Below are 16,831 nucleotides of genomic sequence, written 5' to 3' on the forward strand. Positions count from 1 at the left end.
AATATGAAAGAGAATTTTAGAAATTATCACAATAAAAAACGAGATGTATACAAACAGGAAGTTAATAAAGTTTTAGAAGCTGTATCAAAACTGATGAATTTTCAAGAATATGATTTTTCTCACCTCTACTCAGCTACCGTTGCCGAACTTGCCTCCTACTTTCTAGGATCCTCTCCTGCTACTCCCTTCTCCAGAAATCTCCAAGCAAAACCAATTCTGGATCAAAGGAAAAGGCTCTTAGGGACTGTTTTAAGATAGAGCCTAGAGAAAAAGCGCTCCCAACACTCTCTAGACACTTGGGCAGAACCTGCCTGAAAACCGCACATGGTATGGTATGCCAAAGTCAGCTCAGGAGTTTCCAGGATTTGCTAACAAGTTTCCAAAACCTTACTGATCTACAAAGCAGGTTTTCTGACTTTTACTAAAAATGTCCATTTGGAAGGGCATAGCTTGCTCTACCAATTAGCTCTTTGTTTGTTTGTTTTGTTTTTGGAGACAGGGTTTCTCTGTGTAGCTTTGGAGCCTTTCCTGGATCTCGCTCTGTAGACCAGGCTGGCCTCGAACTCACAGAGATCCATCTGCCTCTGCCTCCTGAGTGAGGGGATTAAAGGCTTGCGCCACCACAGCCCAGCCCAATTAGCTCTTTAAATGGAAAAATACTAGGCTAAGTCTGTACAACAGGCTTCACTCTTTGGCCTTTTCACCTTTCACCGGGTCTCTTACACGTCAAAGGCAGAGAGATGAAACTGCCCCCTTGTTTTGAGAAAGAGTGCACTCTGGTCCTGATTTAACACAGCTGCAGGATGAGCATTGTGTTTGTCTATCTTGCACTTGTGACAGCTCTTGAGTTTACATGATGGTTTTTGTCTGCTAGCCTGTTAACCTGTGTTTATTACCAGATATTCTTGCTGGAAACCAGAATTTAGAGGGTTTTACTTAAGACTTACAATTATAACAAGAACTTTTGGAGATCTTATTTATTTATGTGTGAGAGTGTGCACATAAACCACAGAGCAATTGTCAAGGTCAGAGGACAACTTGTGGCAGTCAGTCTGTCAGGTGGTCCCCGGAGATGGGGTTGGGACCACCAGGCTTCACTTGCTGAGCCATCCAGCTGTATCACAGATGTAGTATTCTTTTGGGATGGGGGGCAAGGTCTCCCTATGTAGCTCTGGCTGGCCTATAACTCACAGATCCACCTACCTCTGCCTCCTGAGGACTTAAGTCCTTTATTGTTTGAGGGGACAAGCTGTTGCCAGGAGATGACTGCTGCTGCCTTCCAATGGAGGATTATTTGTTTGGGGGTGGCCTTTTTGTTCCTAGAATCCATAGTGACTAAAGACTTAGCATACACAATACCTATCAGAGCCTGCAGCTTTGAAGAGGGTGTGAAATGGGTTAGATGGATGGGTACTTCTTGAGTGATTAACATGGTTACACACAGTCAGGTGGGAATCTGACCCCAAGAACAGGAGACAGACACTGACAGAGGCAGAGATGTCGGACTTCTACCCTTCCATCTGTCTCTTGCCTTGTGGGCTCCAAAGAGAAATCAATGCTCTTTAACTAGGCATATTTCTGAATGCCTGTTAATCTTTACCAAATTTGCTGGTAAAAGCAAAAAAATTCCCTAGGACTCTCAACATTTTCTGGCTACGTTTCAGATGCAGCTTCCTGGGTTTTCATTTATAACATAAAGAGTAATTTTATTAAGAAAAAAATGTTTACAAATTTTATAAAAACAAAGAAACTACAAAGTAGCAAATAAGATACAAAAATGACTTTTTTTAAATTTTACAAAGGAGGTTAAAGAGAAAGGCAATGCTTTTAAGAAAAGATTTTATCAACTGACACAAGACTTTTGTCCTAAAGTCAAAGGTTTTCCAAAAACGGAAAAGGTGAAGCCAAAATGAGAAGGTGGCATATGTTCTAAGACCTGTGAGAGAGAAAACGTAGAGAGGACGTGTAAACGGTTAAGTTCACTGTAGTTAAAAGTTATTAAAACTTGGGTCCAAATCAGATGCAAAGATCGAAGAGTTAAGATCTACTTTCTGCTCACAGCAGTACACCAGCAAAGCAGCAATGCAGACTGGGAGAACAAGGAGTCTGGGGTTTGTCCCCCACGCCAGTCCTGCCAGGGCAGGAGTAAGTGAACCCAGGTGTGCGTGCTTTCCCACGGGGTTTGAAGTTTTCTCTTATCAGAAATACCTGAGTGTAGGGAAAACTCTTCACAGATGAAATTATTTCTACATGGGGCATTCCTGCTAAGTCATGCAATGATTGTGCTACTTATTTTAATGGACAAATAAATACTAAAGGACAGTTGTAAATTCTGGTCTATTATACAGAGTTTTCATAGCACCTATGATCTTCAGACCTTTAGCTTGACAAGTGATTATCAAATCTGACTAAAGCTTTTGACTCTCAGCTAAAGACACTCCCATTAACTCCACTAAATCTAAGATCTCTCTCTTTTGGAGAACCCAATTATCTCCTAATAAAATAATTACTAGGCATCCTACAAAAGTGGGCGAAGTACCACATAATCTATTGCTGCTAAAGGGAGACATTACACACCACTAGAAATGACTTTAAAAATTGATAACTAAGCAAGCATGGCAGTGCACACAGGTAATTCAAGCCCTTGAGAGGTGGAGGCAGGCGGATCAAAAGTTCAAGGTCATTGTTAGCCACAAAGTGAGGTCCAAGCCAGCCTCAGACACTTGAGACAGTGTCTCAAACAAAAAATAAAAATAAAGATAAAATGTACAAAAATACAAACTAAAATGTAAAAATATGGTCTTTCTATAGTGAGCTCCCAAGAGATGAATAGCTTAATTACTGAGAGTTAAAACCAAGTGATTTCCCCAGTTAGAAAAAATATCACATCCAGTACTCCACCTTCCCTTTCAGTCTCAACGAAAAGAACTTACTCCCTGGCCGCTTATCTACTTTTTATTGCTGTGATAAGACCCCGGAGAGTCTCTTGGGGCTCATAGTCTGAAGGGTTAGAGGATATGATCATGAAGACAGGGCATGGCGGCAGGCAGGCATGGTGTTGAAGCAGTAGTGCCTGAGAGCTCACAGTCTCAGCCACAAGCAGGAGGCAGAGAGAGGCCACCTGGGAACGGTGTGGGGTTGGGATCTTCAAAGCCCACCTCCATTGGCACACCTCCTCCAACAAGGCCACGCATCCTAATCCTTTCCGAACAGTCCCAATAATTGGGGGCCAAGCATCCAAACATATGAGCCTATGGGTCCATTCTCATTCAAAGGGCCACACCTACTGTGCTACAAAACTTGAAGAGATCACGAACTTTATTTCTTACCTAAAGGTCACCTTCTGAGAGCCCTTCCACAGGGACTTTAAAAGCATTATGTGACCCTTGCTCTCCACGACATCTACAGCCAAGTGCTCCACCAACTGAAGGAAGACCTCTGGGAGGGCTGCAGATGACTCAGCAGACAAGAGCACACCTGTGGAGACTACTGCCGATCTCTGCACTTGCATGACCAGGCAGGCATCTTTACATTCATGTAACTCCCACTAACATGGCTCTAAGACCTCTTCTGGCCTCTGTAACACCCACACATGCACACCCTCACACACACAGACATAATAAATAAATGAATCTTAAAAACTCCTTTGACAGCATTTCTACTAACCTTGTCTCTTTTGCATTGGAGTCCTTAAATCCTTTTATGTTTAGGTATTTTTAAAAAATTACACAAGCTATTTGCAATTTTTATTGGTATGGTTTCCAAAACTATAAAAAAAAAAAAACAGTGCTGATATTATGGTCTCATGTTAACCATGTTTTTGTTATGACTGTCTGCTTAGCCCTAAGACTTCCTTCTTTTTTTTTTTTTTTTTTGGTTTTTTGAGACAGGGTTTCTCTGTGTAGCTTTGTGCCTTTCCTAGAACTCACTTGGTAGCCCAGGCTGGCCTCAAACTCACAGAGATCCGCCTGGCTCTGCCTCCCGAGTGCTGGGATTAAAGGCGTGCGCCACCACCGCCCGGCAAGACTTCCTTCTTTACGTGAACCATAACTTCATACTAAAAAGTTCAAACTTTTCACTACCTTCACAGAAGAATTCCTCATTACTAGTGTAATACGGGGGGTGGGGGGTAACTTTTCAGATTGCAGAGACCAATTTTAAATCTCCCAATATAACTCCATTTTTGAGGTACCTGTTTTAAATCCAAACTCCTAGAGCCAAAAGTAAAACATATTAATTGGGTACAAACCAACTGGACTGTTTTGTTGCCACTGATACAAATATGTGAAGGTATCTTCAGCAATACAGTCTTATTTCTAGTTCTGATGGACGACAAAGAAGAATGACAAGAGTCTGCATTGTTTTGGGGGCTTCTGGGCCCTCCCTCCAGGGTATGTCACTCTTGGCATTGGGGGGTTTTGTTTAGTGACCTGTTTCTTCTAGGAATTTTCAGAGAGCTGGAAGCAGCCTCCCTGCTGGGTAGCTTTCACAGTGCCCAAGGCTGTTATGTAGGCGGCTGGGAGAATAAAGGCATCAACAGTCTTCCCCAGATGTGAACTCTGTGAATCTATAATGCCAGCTTGGCATGGAAATATGTACCCACTGGTACAACAGTAACAAGACTGTTATGGGCAATAGCCATTCACTCTCACTGATTAGATCTGAGGCCCACTCAATGAGAGGGAATCCATCCACAGAACTGTAAACCCAGTCAAAAACCCAAGACTAAGGTAATCTTATGTTAAGGAGGGACCTAAAACTGCGATTTGGCTAAACTGTGTAGCATCAAACTGTCTTCTAAATATCTGTGTTTGTGCTATCTCTGGAGACAAAGGTGATGCTCAGCCCCTTGTAGTGAGAGGAAGTGGATGCAGAAACCCACGGCTCCATAAGATACTGAGAATGAAGGAGGACTGAGGGCTCAGTCCTAAACATGGTATTTAGACCACTCCCCTTTGGGTCCAGGAACACTACAGAAGAGGGAGAAGAGAGGATCTAAGGGCCAGAAGACAGGGAGAAGGGCTGCAAACTGTCAACTTCCAATCATGACACAGCCACAGCAATCACGACCTTACAGCAGCTGCCCTTATTGACAGTGGCGTACATATTGACAGCAGCGTCTATAGTAACAGATGGACCTAACTGTACACTGAGAGGGTGAGCCACACTGAGCAGTTTCAGTTACCTCTAAGATATAATTTCTTATACATTTTGAGTGAGATCTATTCTAGGACACAAAAACTGATTGTAAAGATACTTACACTATTTTCAGTACTGACATGCCCGTGACAGCATTGGTCCTGTCATTCTAAGACTATTTGTATCAACAGGGACAGAGAAAATGAACTATTGTGCTGTGTCACTGGTAACTAAGGTTGAAAAGGAGATGGAGCCGGGCGGTGGTGGCGCACGCCTTTAATCCCAGCACTCGGGAGGCAGAGCCAGGCGGATCTCTGTGAGTTCGAGGCCAGCCTGGGCTACCAAGTGAGTTCCAGGAAAGGCGCAAAGCTACACAGAGAAACCCTGTCTCGAAAAACCAAAAAAAAAAAAAAAAAAAAAAAAAAAGAAAAGGAGATGGAAGACAGAAAGGCCAAACTGAATTTGCACTGAAGTTTCAGGGTATGCTAATGACACATTTTATCTGTTACATAGATGATATATAAATAAGGCTATGAACATTCATTTCCTACTTCTGCAAACAGAAAGGCCCAGAAATAGAAATAAAGATAGTGGCAAGCTCCAATGAGAGACCTCCCTCAAAAACTACGATGCAGTGAGATAACCTACATACCACAAGCACGCACACACACGCGCGCACACATACACACACACACACACACACACACACACACGCACGCACACGTACACAATCATGCACATATCACACAGAAACAACAACAGAAACAGTACACAAATCTACTTCTTTGGTCACACTTGGAGGATGCTAGGGAGCTACTTCTTCAATGGGAAAACTGGTTCAGAAAGGAAAAACACTGTAACATTCATCCTACTTTTCCTGGAGAAGTTACATCTTAGGATTATCAAATGAAACCTTAGAGAAATGTTCTCTTTCTAGCTATCAAAAAAGGACAGTCTTGGAACATCATTCTGTAGTCCCAAATTATGAAGCAGCAGATTTGAGAAACAGTCATCAATAGATGGAAATATCCAAAGGAGAGAGAATCATCTACGCGTTTAACGATGCTGTAGCACACACATTAACTATGGAGCAGAGGTAACTAAAATTAATAGGAAAATCTGACTTGGCTTCTAACTTCTTTGTCACAGGAAATGCAATGGGTGAGCATGCCTTGGGGCTCAGTAACCAAAATCCAAGCCATCAGTTACACTGTAAACAAAAATCTGTTTTCTTCAACTAATAAACTCTTACTACAGAAGGAGTGGGTCTTGAGCAGGGGAGGGCAAGGAGCCTTATCAAGTATTTTGGAAGGGGTGCTGGGAATGGACCCCAGGGCTGTATGCATGCTAAGCAAACACTGTGCTATGGAGTCAAACTCCTAGCCCTGTTTCCTCCCCCTTACATTCTGATTTGAATAACTTACAAAATACCAATTTTCTCGCTGCAGACTTTGAAACTATTAGGAGACATTTCAGTACTGGCTACCCCTTACTATCTTAAGAAATTACTATTCAAATATGAGGAATTATAATGGCATTATAATACTGAGTAACAGGATTCTTATGACTGACTTCAAAGTAATCTAGTGGTGGGGCTGGAGATGGCTCAGTATTCAAGAAGACCGGCTGCTCTTCCAGAGGACTCAGCAACCCCACTGATGCTCACAACTATCTCTAACTCCAGTTGCAGGGGATCGAACCCCTCTACTGGCCTCTTTGGGCACCAGGAACACATGTGGTGCACAGACATACATGCAGACAAAATATGTATACACATAAAAACAACAGTAATCTGGTGGGGAGGAAGTTATAGATAGCTAAAACTAAGCTGGCTGTGAGTTGTTCTCAAAGACGCTGGTAGGGACTAGAGTCTTCAAGAGAGTGACTAGTGTGATGCTCAAAGAAGGGAACATGAAGGCAGACTCTCTGAGTGGCTGTGAAAACTCAGTCCTCGGCAAACATATACAAAGAACACAGAGAAGAGTGCCGAACAAACGCCACGTTTGGGAGGTCGGGAACGTGTGAGACAGTAGTTGCTTCTGCTCTAATTAGTCCTTCCGTGCCTCACCAGTGCCACGGTAGGGTCTCTTGCAATTCTTCTTAACACGGAGAACACAATCACCACAGGCCCGCTCTGCTGGGAGAGGACGCATCACAGCACGATCCACAAGCAGCCATCAAGTGAGATGGGCTGTGGCGGTGGCGGTGGCGGCGGCGGCGGCAGCAGCCAAGTGCTGGTATACCACTCCCAGGGACAGAGGACCCTGATCAAGCTGCAGCACGCTTTTCTGCTAAGCTGTGCATGTGAAGTGGCATGAGGAGGGAGAGGCACAGGCCATGGTACCACACACCTCCAGTTCCAGCATTTGAGAGACAGACACAGCGGATTAGGAGTTTGAGGATCTACAAACCCAAACAAAACAGAAACAAATAGCCCCCCACACCCACCCACACAAAGGAAAGAGACACCCCCACCTTTGCTGTGCCACTTCCTGGCATCATTACATGTTGTAACACTGAAATCTGATTTTAAAAACTACAAATGGCTTCAAGTCATTTTCAAGGTCTACAGAAGAGTAATTAGAAGACTCTCAACTGTTGGAGGAAACTGAGAACTGACAATCTACAAATCTAGAAATCACAGGAGGCCGTGACACTCTTAGATACCCACAGTATTTCTGTTGTTTTCCTATTTCTTTTCAGCCATGACCATCTTGGGCTCTCAAGGAGGTTTAATCTAAAACAGTTCACCTCTTGGTACATCTGGCCTGCCTATGGCCTGCATTGTCTACTCTTTTCTGGAAGGTTCCAGCAGAGAGCTAGCTAAGGGCTAGGTGCTGCTATAAGGCATCTGACATAACCACCATGGCCATCTGTCCACTGCTGCTTTACACACCTCTGTAAGTTAAGCAGCGCTGCAGTGTCAGACTTGGTATGCGAGCCCCTGTGTCCTTCCCACTCCCACTACTTCCCTCTCTGCCTAGTCTGGGCAGCTCTGAACTGCCCAGATGAGTCCAGGAGGTCTCATCTTTATATCCACTGATGAGCTCACATGCATAGCCACCTAGTGGCCCAGCCACTGCTCCTATGTGGCCGAGGGACAGTGACAGGTATGGGACTGCAATACCCTTTGCAGTCACACTTGGATGCTCATAGAAGGGGCTGGAAGAAGTGTCCTACCAGACACCAGAACAACTTCTTGCCTTTGCAATCTTCTCCCATCACGTGACATGCCTGAGACTATTATAGCCTTGCAGAGCACCAGCTTAACATGCAGAGCAAGACTGCATGCCTCACCACAACGGATACCGAGTCTGTTCTTTTAGGGGCCTCTCTACCAGACGGGCCTGTTTCTTAGGTAATTACAGTATCAACAAACTTGCTCTTCCTCCAGGATGAAGGGGACTGATTTACACGGATACAACATGTACAAGAATGCAGTCCTTGGGGCTGAAATGATGTCACACAGGTTGTGAATCTGCAGGCTCTTGGTTCCTCAGAGCTTCCTCAGCAAGGCTTCTCCTGACTGCACACAATGAGTGAGGCCTGAAGTCTCCAAGGGACCCAGGAAGCCTGTAGCCACAAATCTACATACCCTACAGAATTAGAAGGCAATGCCACTACATTGTGCTTCAAATTTGTTAATTTTCAAGTTACTTGAAAGTCACAAAATAGCACTAATATTCATGTTTTAATTACATCAACAGTAAAGTGAAAACTAATTATTTGGCTGAGCTCTGAAATTGTTCTTCTCAATGGAAAAATGTCCAGTCTTGGCATTTCTGTACGTTAGGAGGGAAACACAGCAGACGTGGAATTTTAGGCTCCAACCACTCAAACATCACTGACTGCGAGTTTGTATTCCTCCTCCCTGTTACACTCACTGCCATGCTTAAAGACTATGTCAGTGTGGACATGTGTCCCAACACGGACAAGAGAACTGAATTCTCCTTTAAAGGCACACAATTCTATGTTTGGTAAGGCGAGGCTAAAGTATACCTTGCCTCCAACACACAGTGAGTGGTTTTTTTTTTTTTTTTTCAAAGAAAGCTACAGTCAAAACACAAACTCAAGGATCTCATGAGCCTGTCTATGCAGGAGGGGCGGAACAACTCAAGAGTGTGAGAGGAAGTTGTCTGGAAAGGAAAAGTCACTCTTGACATCACCAAGGTCAAGACCAGGGATGGATGGTGGGCAATGGGCTAAGCAATGCCTAAAACAAAGCCAAAACCAAAGCCAGCCAGCCACACACACACACAAACACACACAAACACACACACACACACACACACACACACACACACACACACTCTCTCTCTCTCTCTCTCACGGGAAAAATCAGCCAGGTAGCTCCCACCCAGTAACTTGACTTCCTCAGTGGTAGTCCAGCATTCCAGACTTACTCAAATTATAGACTAGAACTTTCTCAAGGGTAATTTGGCTAAGCAGAGTGAATCTGGAACTGACATGTCTAAGAAAACATTCCCACAGCTACATATACCATTCATATCAAATCAAAGCCAACATGCCTTTGTAGCTGTGGAAACTATGAACATCAGATCAATACTAGAGACTTCCTTCCCAGCCTCACCTACCATTAAATATAGAAAAGCCTTTGGTGTGAAAGCCTTTGCCTGGCTATGAAAAGCATTTTCTACTCTGCAAATCTGGAAAAGTCCCCAAATGCTTTCAATTGCTAGCTCTAGTATTATATTGATATTTGTTTTTCCTTTAAGTTTACTGAATTTATTATTTTGAATTCTTCTACAAAGTAGTCTCTGTCACTCAGCCATATGGCATTCAAAAATCAACTAAAGTCCTTAATCAGAGCTTAAGGTTAAGAGGAACTATTAGAATAAGAAAATTCTGAAGGCAAAGTATCTAAGTATATATGCAAAAATACCATCGTAATACTTACCTATTAGGCCCTTCTCCAGAGTGAAGGTTTTGTTTGTGAACATACATTCAAAAGCCACAATGTGGAAAATCTTGTTCACTGTGTTGTGAGTTCCAACTATTCGGATATACCTGAGGGTGAAAAGAAAGCGCATGTGTTGGAATGAGCTCTGCCACATCCAAGCCAGGCATAGGCAGGTAAGGCACACCACACCACACACAGAGTAGAGAGAACCCTGAAAATTCTAAAGTCAATGTCCTTGGCCGGCTCATGGCCAGGCCATTTCACAGGGAATTAAACAAACCTTGGCTCTGACTTACCTTGAAATCGTACCAGTACTATTTAGTTCAACCCTTATGTGTCAGAACAAATGTAAATACCTGAGACATTCACCCTAGAGAGTAACAACCAGCTTCTACCTTGCCTCGTAGCTAGGAGTCTATCTGGGTACGTGTGAAAAACTATAGGCAAAATCAAATGCTTTCAGCTCCAAGAAGTTCCATCCATTGCAGACAAATGCATGAAATCAATACTGTTTCCCTGTCCAAAAGCAAACCTGCACATAAACTACTGAAAACCACTATGGATGTCTTTTATTTTAGTACTGCTCCCAAGTCCCGACTGGGAAGTCAAGCTTATATACTTACGCCAGTCCCCCACCTGACTGCCGGGAGCCTTCTCTGTAGAGAGGACCCAGCTTGCTCTGCAGCTTCTCTCTGGGCCCCAGGCTCTGCCATCTGCACATGGTGTGGAGTTTCACCGGGCAGATCTGGAGTGTCTTGGCCTGTTCACCCCATTTCTTTCCCTAGAGGCTTCATCTTCGACAAATAAGCTTTAAACCCTGGAGCAACTTGCTCCCTTAGCTCTAAAAGGACCAACAGTTCACAGGTTAATGAAGACACAACTCAGTCTTCTGAGTGTCACACAATACCACAGGGAATGTGCTCCCTGCTATCTTACTAGAAGTCAAAGGAAGAACCATGAAAAACAACTAGATTAACCAAGAACGCTCTCCCAAATTATGAACTATACACGGAGAGACGGGGGCATATGAGAGAACAGATTTCAATTAGAAAACGACAGGCTGGCCAACGTTTTAGTAATGTCCTCCCTCTGCACGTAGAACAACCTTCGATTTAGATGATAGAATTTGACTTCCAAGTTAATCGCTGTTCACTAATTCCATAATTCCCTAACATTTCTCATCACTCCGAATTAACCGTATAATGTAAAAGACTATTTGAAACATTCACATTAAGGAGACTATATTTAGGGGTTTTGCATTATGGGCTATCTTCTTCCGTTTCTTCCAGCCTGAGTCTCATGGCATTCCCTGTGCACCTCATTTAGCCATCTGCTCCTTGACACAAGCCGATCACTCATCTTCATGACCCATATTAATGGGATCTCCTGGTCTAGCTCTTTAGAATGTCTAGACTTACTGCAGGGAGAACCATCCTTCCCTTGTTGAGACCCAGCGACTGCTCCTACCAGAACCCTGCAGGCACAAAAAAGGTTTCTCTGATTTCCTCAGCCTCAATGCAGACAAAGAGGGCTGAGCTGATTGGGTTTTCTTTTGTTTTTGGTGGAGAGTTCATTTAAATTAAATTCTTAAGGGTCTGAGTAGTACAGACTATGCTGTCTTTTACTATTGGCAGTGACAGTCTCACTGGTGCTTTCTGGAAGGGAAGGGGTGCACTAACCCTGGAACCTTGGCTTGAATCTAATTTTGGTCATTTCCTGTAACCACAGGAACTCAACTAGCATAGCACTTTCAACCGCACATGGCCAAGGCAGCCAGAGTGCTGCTGTCTGCAACCTTAGAGCAGGCAGTTGGATGGAATCTGATCGTATCCTAGTCTCAAGGGTAAGCTAATCCAAGAAGAATGAGCTCTCCTACTGTGCATGGTACATGAGCCAGGAGATGACTAACAGGGCCTTCCCCGGGCAGTGCCTAAAGCAGGTGCTCAACAGTCCTGCCTGCCTTTCAGAAACATGGAATCAAACATTCAAGTTTCGATAACAGTCATTTCCCAGTCTTACCCTGATGTAAATGGCAGGAACAGACAAAATTATGCAGCCTTCCCTCCCCTTGCCACAGTTATAAGCACTTGAAGACAAACAGTTGTAGTGGAATACACTTTACAAGTTTAATGACAGTGTTTGTGACAATCAACAAAATAATGGATAAGAAGAACACTGAGACATGTCTCCAGGTCAAAGCCCCACATAAATGAAGACAGTGTTATCTCCGCCCATAATCCTGAGGTCAAATGAGCCATTCATCACTGTACATCACGCTTCTTGCTAGCTACACAGCATGCCCACAACAGGCCCTGTCACCTTGGCTCACATGCTTTTTAAGCCTGTACAATTACAGCATAACTCACAGCAATGGCTTGATGTCCTTACCCAAGCCCACACTTTAAGAAATGGAACACCAAAGACAGAAGCCAGGCCCCTCCTCTCCTGCATTGAAGAGAGTGACTAGAAACGGCACACAGTGCCAACAAATGGCCAGGCTTCCATGACTGCTGACAGCCTGGGCCCTACACTAAGAATGCAGAGGCCTGTCTTCCTTGGAGACCCAAAGCAATGGCTGAGGAGGCTCACAAGCACCTACCCTGATCACAGACTCTTCCTCACTAGAGTTCAGAATGGAGGACCCCAAGGTAGATGAAAAGTTGTAACTGAAAACCCAAGAGAAAGGGGCGAAATGGAGTCTATTTTTGTTTTGTTTTGTTTTTGTGTTTAACTTTCTTTGAAAAGCAAAATGAATGATCCTAACATTTAAGCAAGAGAAGTAGACATCACTCTGATGCCACGGGAAGTCCTGGATAGCAGACGAAGCTTGTGATTTGTTCTTTTCCCCTCAGCATTGTCTCTGCGGCTCACAGTCACTGATGTCACCTGGTCACAAGGACAGGGGCAGCAAGGGCTGCATCTGTGTGCAGTGAAGAGCAGAGCTAGACATCGGAGCACTACACTTCGTTCTCTCAGAGGTCCTCAACACAGCAGCTCGGTTTGCAAATAATTAAAACTTAAACGGAGCTGCGGAAGGCAGAGAGGCAGCAGACTGGCCGGTGCTGGAGAAGATGAACAACATCCACACGAGCCCCAGAGAACCAGTCTATTTCCGACACTCTCCTGCCTTCCGTGTGTTCACCGTCTTCAAGTGGCTGACAAAGCCCAGACCTTGAACACAGTTCAGAACAAGATGTTTCAGTAATGAAGCTCTTCAGAGTTAAAAGACTATGGGTGAAAGGGATTCTGTCTTCCTTACTAGGATAAAGTTAACATATTCAGGACAGCCTACAAAAACTGGAAGGCACTGCAGAGTTTTGGAATACTGTGGGCTTCAAAGCAGTACAGCCCACCATGCAATGATGAGTTACACGAGAGAAAAATGTTTAAACATTTTTGAACCTTGGATTCCTCCTCTATTAAGAAAGGTCAACAATACACCCCCAAGTCATAGGTTTTCAAAGCCAAGTCCCTATGAGTTGGTCAGGTAGCCCACAGAGGCTACCAAAGCAATAGGGGTTATTACCACTGCTCCTAACTGCCCATCGTAACTAGTCAGTAAAACCCGATTGCTGAAGACACACATGTTCTGGATACAAGGCATAGAGAAACAAGGCTGGAACTGAGCTGGCAGCTCTCTCTCTACTAGCTGGCATTCAGTGAGCTGGGAGGTGCTATGCAGGCCACTGGGAAGAAAACCTTCAGCAATCACATCCAGCTATAGACCCTTCCTGCTACAATAGTGAACTGCCTGGCAAGACACGCCCACTGGTACAATGATGGCGTGAACGTTCTGGGTTAACCACTCTTCCTTATCGGATCTGAAGCACATCCCAGAGGAGGGAATATATGCCTAGCACTGTAAACTGCTCAAAAGCCTGGGGCTAAAAAGGTTGCTCACGGGATCTACAGGGGAATCCATTACTTATGTTTTGCCAAATGGACATGTAGTTGAACTGCCTTCCAAATGTTTATAATATACCAAGGCAGCACTCAGCCTTGACCAGAGAAGCCTGTTCTGGCAATGGGTGAATAAGTGACTGCGGAGTGCTTGGTCCCAAATGGGACATCTATGTCACACCTCCTAGTCCCAAGGAACATCATGGAGAAGATGGCAAAGGGATGTGGGAACCACAGGGTAGGAGGAGTGTAGTGAGCACTGACTTTGAATCTATCACATGGCTGCTGCAATCATGGAAACACAGAAGCTGTGACTGCCTGTATCTCCCACCCCCCATAAGAAGGAAATGAGGGAAGGAAATAAGGATGGCAGGAAACTAGGTGGGGAGAAGAGAGTCAGTGGAGGGAAGAGGTTAAGAGGGGGGGGGGGGGTAAATCTCAGTTACATTGTACACAAGGTATGATACTGTCGATTTTTAAAAATAACAATAAAAATTACCCACAAAAAGTCAACAACAGAAACTCTACAGAGTATTTAAATGAGTTAAATATTTTAAAGTTACCAAAGGCAGAGCTTAGCAGAGTAGGGTACCCTTAAAATAGACTGGTGGGTACATTATTTTGTGGTTTGGACTTTGAACCCTAGGCTACCTAGGAGAGTACTCCTTGCTATGGAACAATCCTTTTCTACACTGGGATTATGTATTACTCTCATTGGTTAATAAAAAGCTGACAGGTTGGTAGCTAGGCAGGAAGTTAGGTGGGAAGGAAGAGGGCAGAGACAGAAGTCACCAGCCAGACACAGAGGGAGCAGGAGATGAGTGTACCATGATAATAAAGGTACCACCATGTGGCAGAGGGTAAATAAGGAATATGGGTTAACTTAAAATGTGAAAGCTAGTTAGTGATAAGTCTGAGCTATTGGCCGAGCGTTCACAATTAATATAAGCCTCTATGTGGTAATTCAGAAGTGGCTTCCAGGACAGGAAAACTCCACTACAACTCCTGATGCTAGATGGTGAAGTGAGACAGGCTACAGGGCAGATGTACCCATGCAGATAGGTCATGATCACCCTCTGAGGCACCACAGCATAGGGCACCATGGGCCAAAGGCAGCAAGTTCTAGTAGAATGCACATTTCCTGACTCTATGGTATTTCCTACTTTGATCATCTGGTCTAAAAACCCTTTTTCTTGCCCTGTCTCAATGCTCATGAAAGCAAGAGAGGAATTAATGCCCTGCATGAGCTGAAAGCTTCTATCTTCCTCCCCAAGCTTCCTGCTTCAGTAGACAAGGAGAAAGAAATCCAGGCACACTCATTCAGGTGGTGTGGTCCATCACTCAACTCAAACCAAAGGTTCATATTCTTGTGCACATCTTGGAAGTTAAGAGTTTTAATTCATTAAGGAACATGACATTTCCTAAAGGAAGACTAATATTTTGCTTTGGTGATTTCATGGCATTATCTCCCTGATGTGGAAAGGTACAAATTCCCACCCTTCGTCTGTCCATCATTTCTGTCAGAATGCTTCCAGAGCTAACATCTCACAGCTAACACTGAAGATGTCAAGCATCTTTTTTTTTTTTTTGGGGGGGGGGTGTTATTTTTCGAGACAAGAGTTCCTCTGTGTAACAGTCCTGGCTGTCGTAGAATTTACTCTGTAGATCAGGCTGGCCTTGAACTCAGAGATCCACCCACTTATGCCTCCCAAGTGCTGGGATTAAAGGTGTGCGCCATCACCACCCAGCAATGTCAAGCATCTTAATAGACTAAAGTAAAAAAAAAAAAAAAAAATCAGTGAACTGTGCATTCCCACCTTAACCCCCTAGTCTCTAGTCCTGGTAGACTCCAAGCTAACTCTGTGGTTAGAGCTAATCCTTAACCTTAACCTCAGTTACATACTGTTCTGTACAAGGCATGTTCTAGTATCAAATAAGATTTGATTTGTTAAGAATATTTAAGTAAGCTCTCAAGGGAGCAAGTGAGTCTAAAATTCAATAGAATTTTAATTTTTAGGAAACAGTTTATTTTCAAATTGGACTTTACATTATTGGCTTAAGCAGGTACTACTGAAAGCTAGAGTTAGGGTTAAAGCAGTGTACACCTTTAAGAGGGGTTCCTTAATACTTTTTGTTTTCTTCCAAGTGGCCTTGGAGAACTCTGAGGAGAAATCTTGCTCTTTGCTGTGGTCAGGGACAGTTCCCAGACAAGAAAAAGCTACAACTCTCACTAGAGGCCTGGGGTGACCTGGGGTCTGGTCATTCCAAGGTTTTTTTTTCCCCTTCTTCCTCCTGAGAAAGCACATGGTCCTCCAAGTCCCAGAGCAGCTAAATTCTGCAGGTCACCTATGGCTTCTTCCTCCAATTCTGGGTATAACGTCAGTGCTCTTAACAACAGAACATGAGCTGGAGGGGGAGTGTCTGGGTCTTGTTGCTAAGGCAGCAAGTGAAAAACAGTTTGCTGCCAGAATGACAAAAAGCTTCTAGAAAAAGCATGTTGCAACAGAAAAGATTTGTAACTCCTAGAAAGCCTTTCCTCTGGCTGGTTTGTGGAGCTATAGATTGTCCTCTGCGGACGTGAAAAAGTCCCTGCAGCATTGTGCACTTCCAGCGGGAGAGAGGGCAAGGTTAAACACTTTGCACAGTGAGCCTAAGCAGAGGCTATCAGCTCAGAGAGCAACCAGGTCCCTGGCCTCGGGCCCTGCGGAGGGAGGAATCATGCACCTGCGTCTAAGATACTCAACCTGAAGGGCAAACAAAACAAGAAGCCATCTTGTTTAGAAGCCAGTATAAGGAGGGAAGTTGATGGGTGAAATAACAACCCATCGTTCCCCAAACAGAAGCACAGACATAAGCATCTGCCGTTTCTCA

General features: G+C 44.1%; 1 protein-coding gene across 1 annotated transcript in view; it reads right to left on the minus strand.

Annotated features, from left to right (window-relative positions):
* Btbd9 (BTB domain containing 9) overlaps window positions 1-16,831 on the minus strand; it is a 363,175-nt gene that overhangs the window by 116,386 nt on the left and 229,958 nt on the right. The window contains exon 7 of the mRNA XM_059281697.1: window positions 10,058-10,167. Within this exon, the coding sequence (XP_059137680.1) occupies window positions 10,058-10,167 (110 nt within the window). The remainder of the gene's footprint in view (window positions 1-10,057; window positions 10,168-16,831) is intronic.

Source organism: Peromyscus eremicus, chromosome 16_21 (genome assembly GCF_949786415.1).
Source record: "Peromyscus eremicus chromosome 16_21, PerEre_H2_v1, whole genome shotgun sequence".
Taxonomy (NCBI): domain Eukaryota; kingdom Metazoa; phylum Chordata; class Mammalia; order Rodentia; family Cricetidae; genus Peromyscus; species Peromyscus eremicus.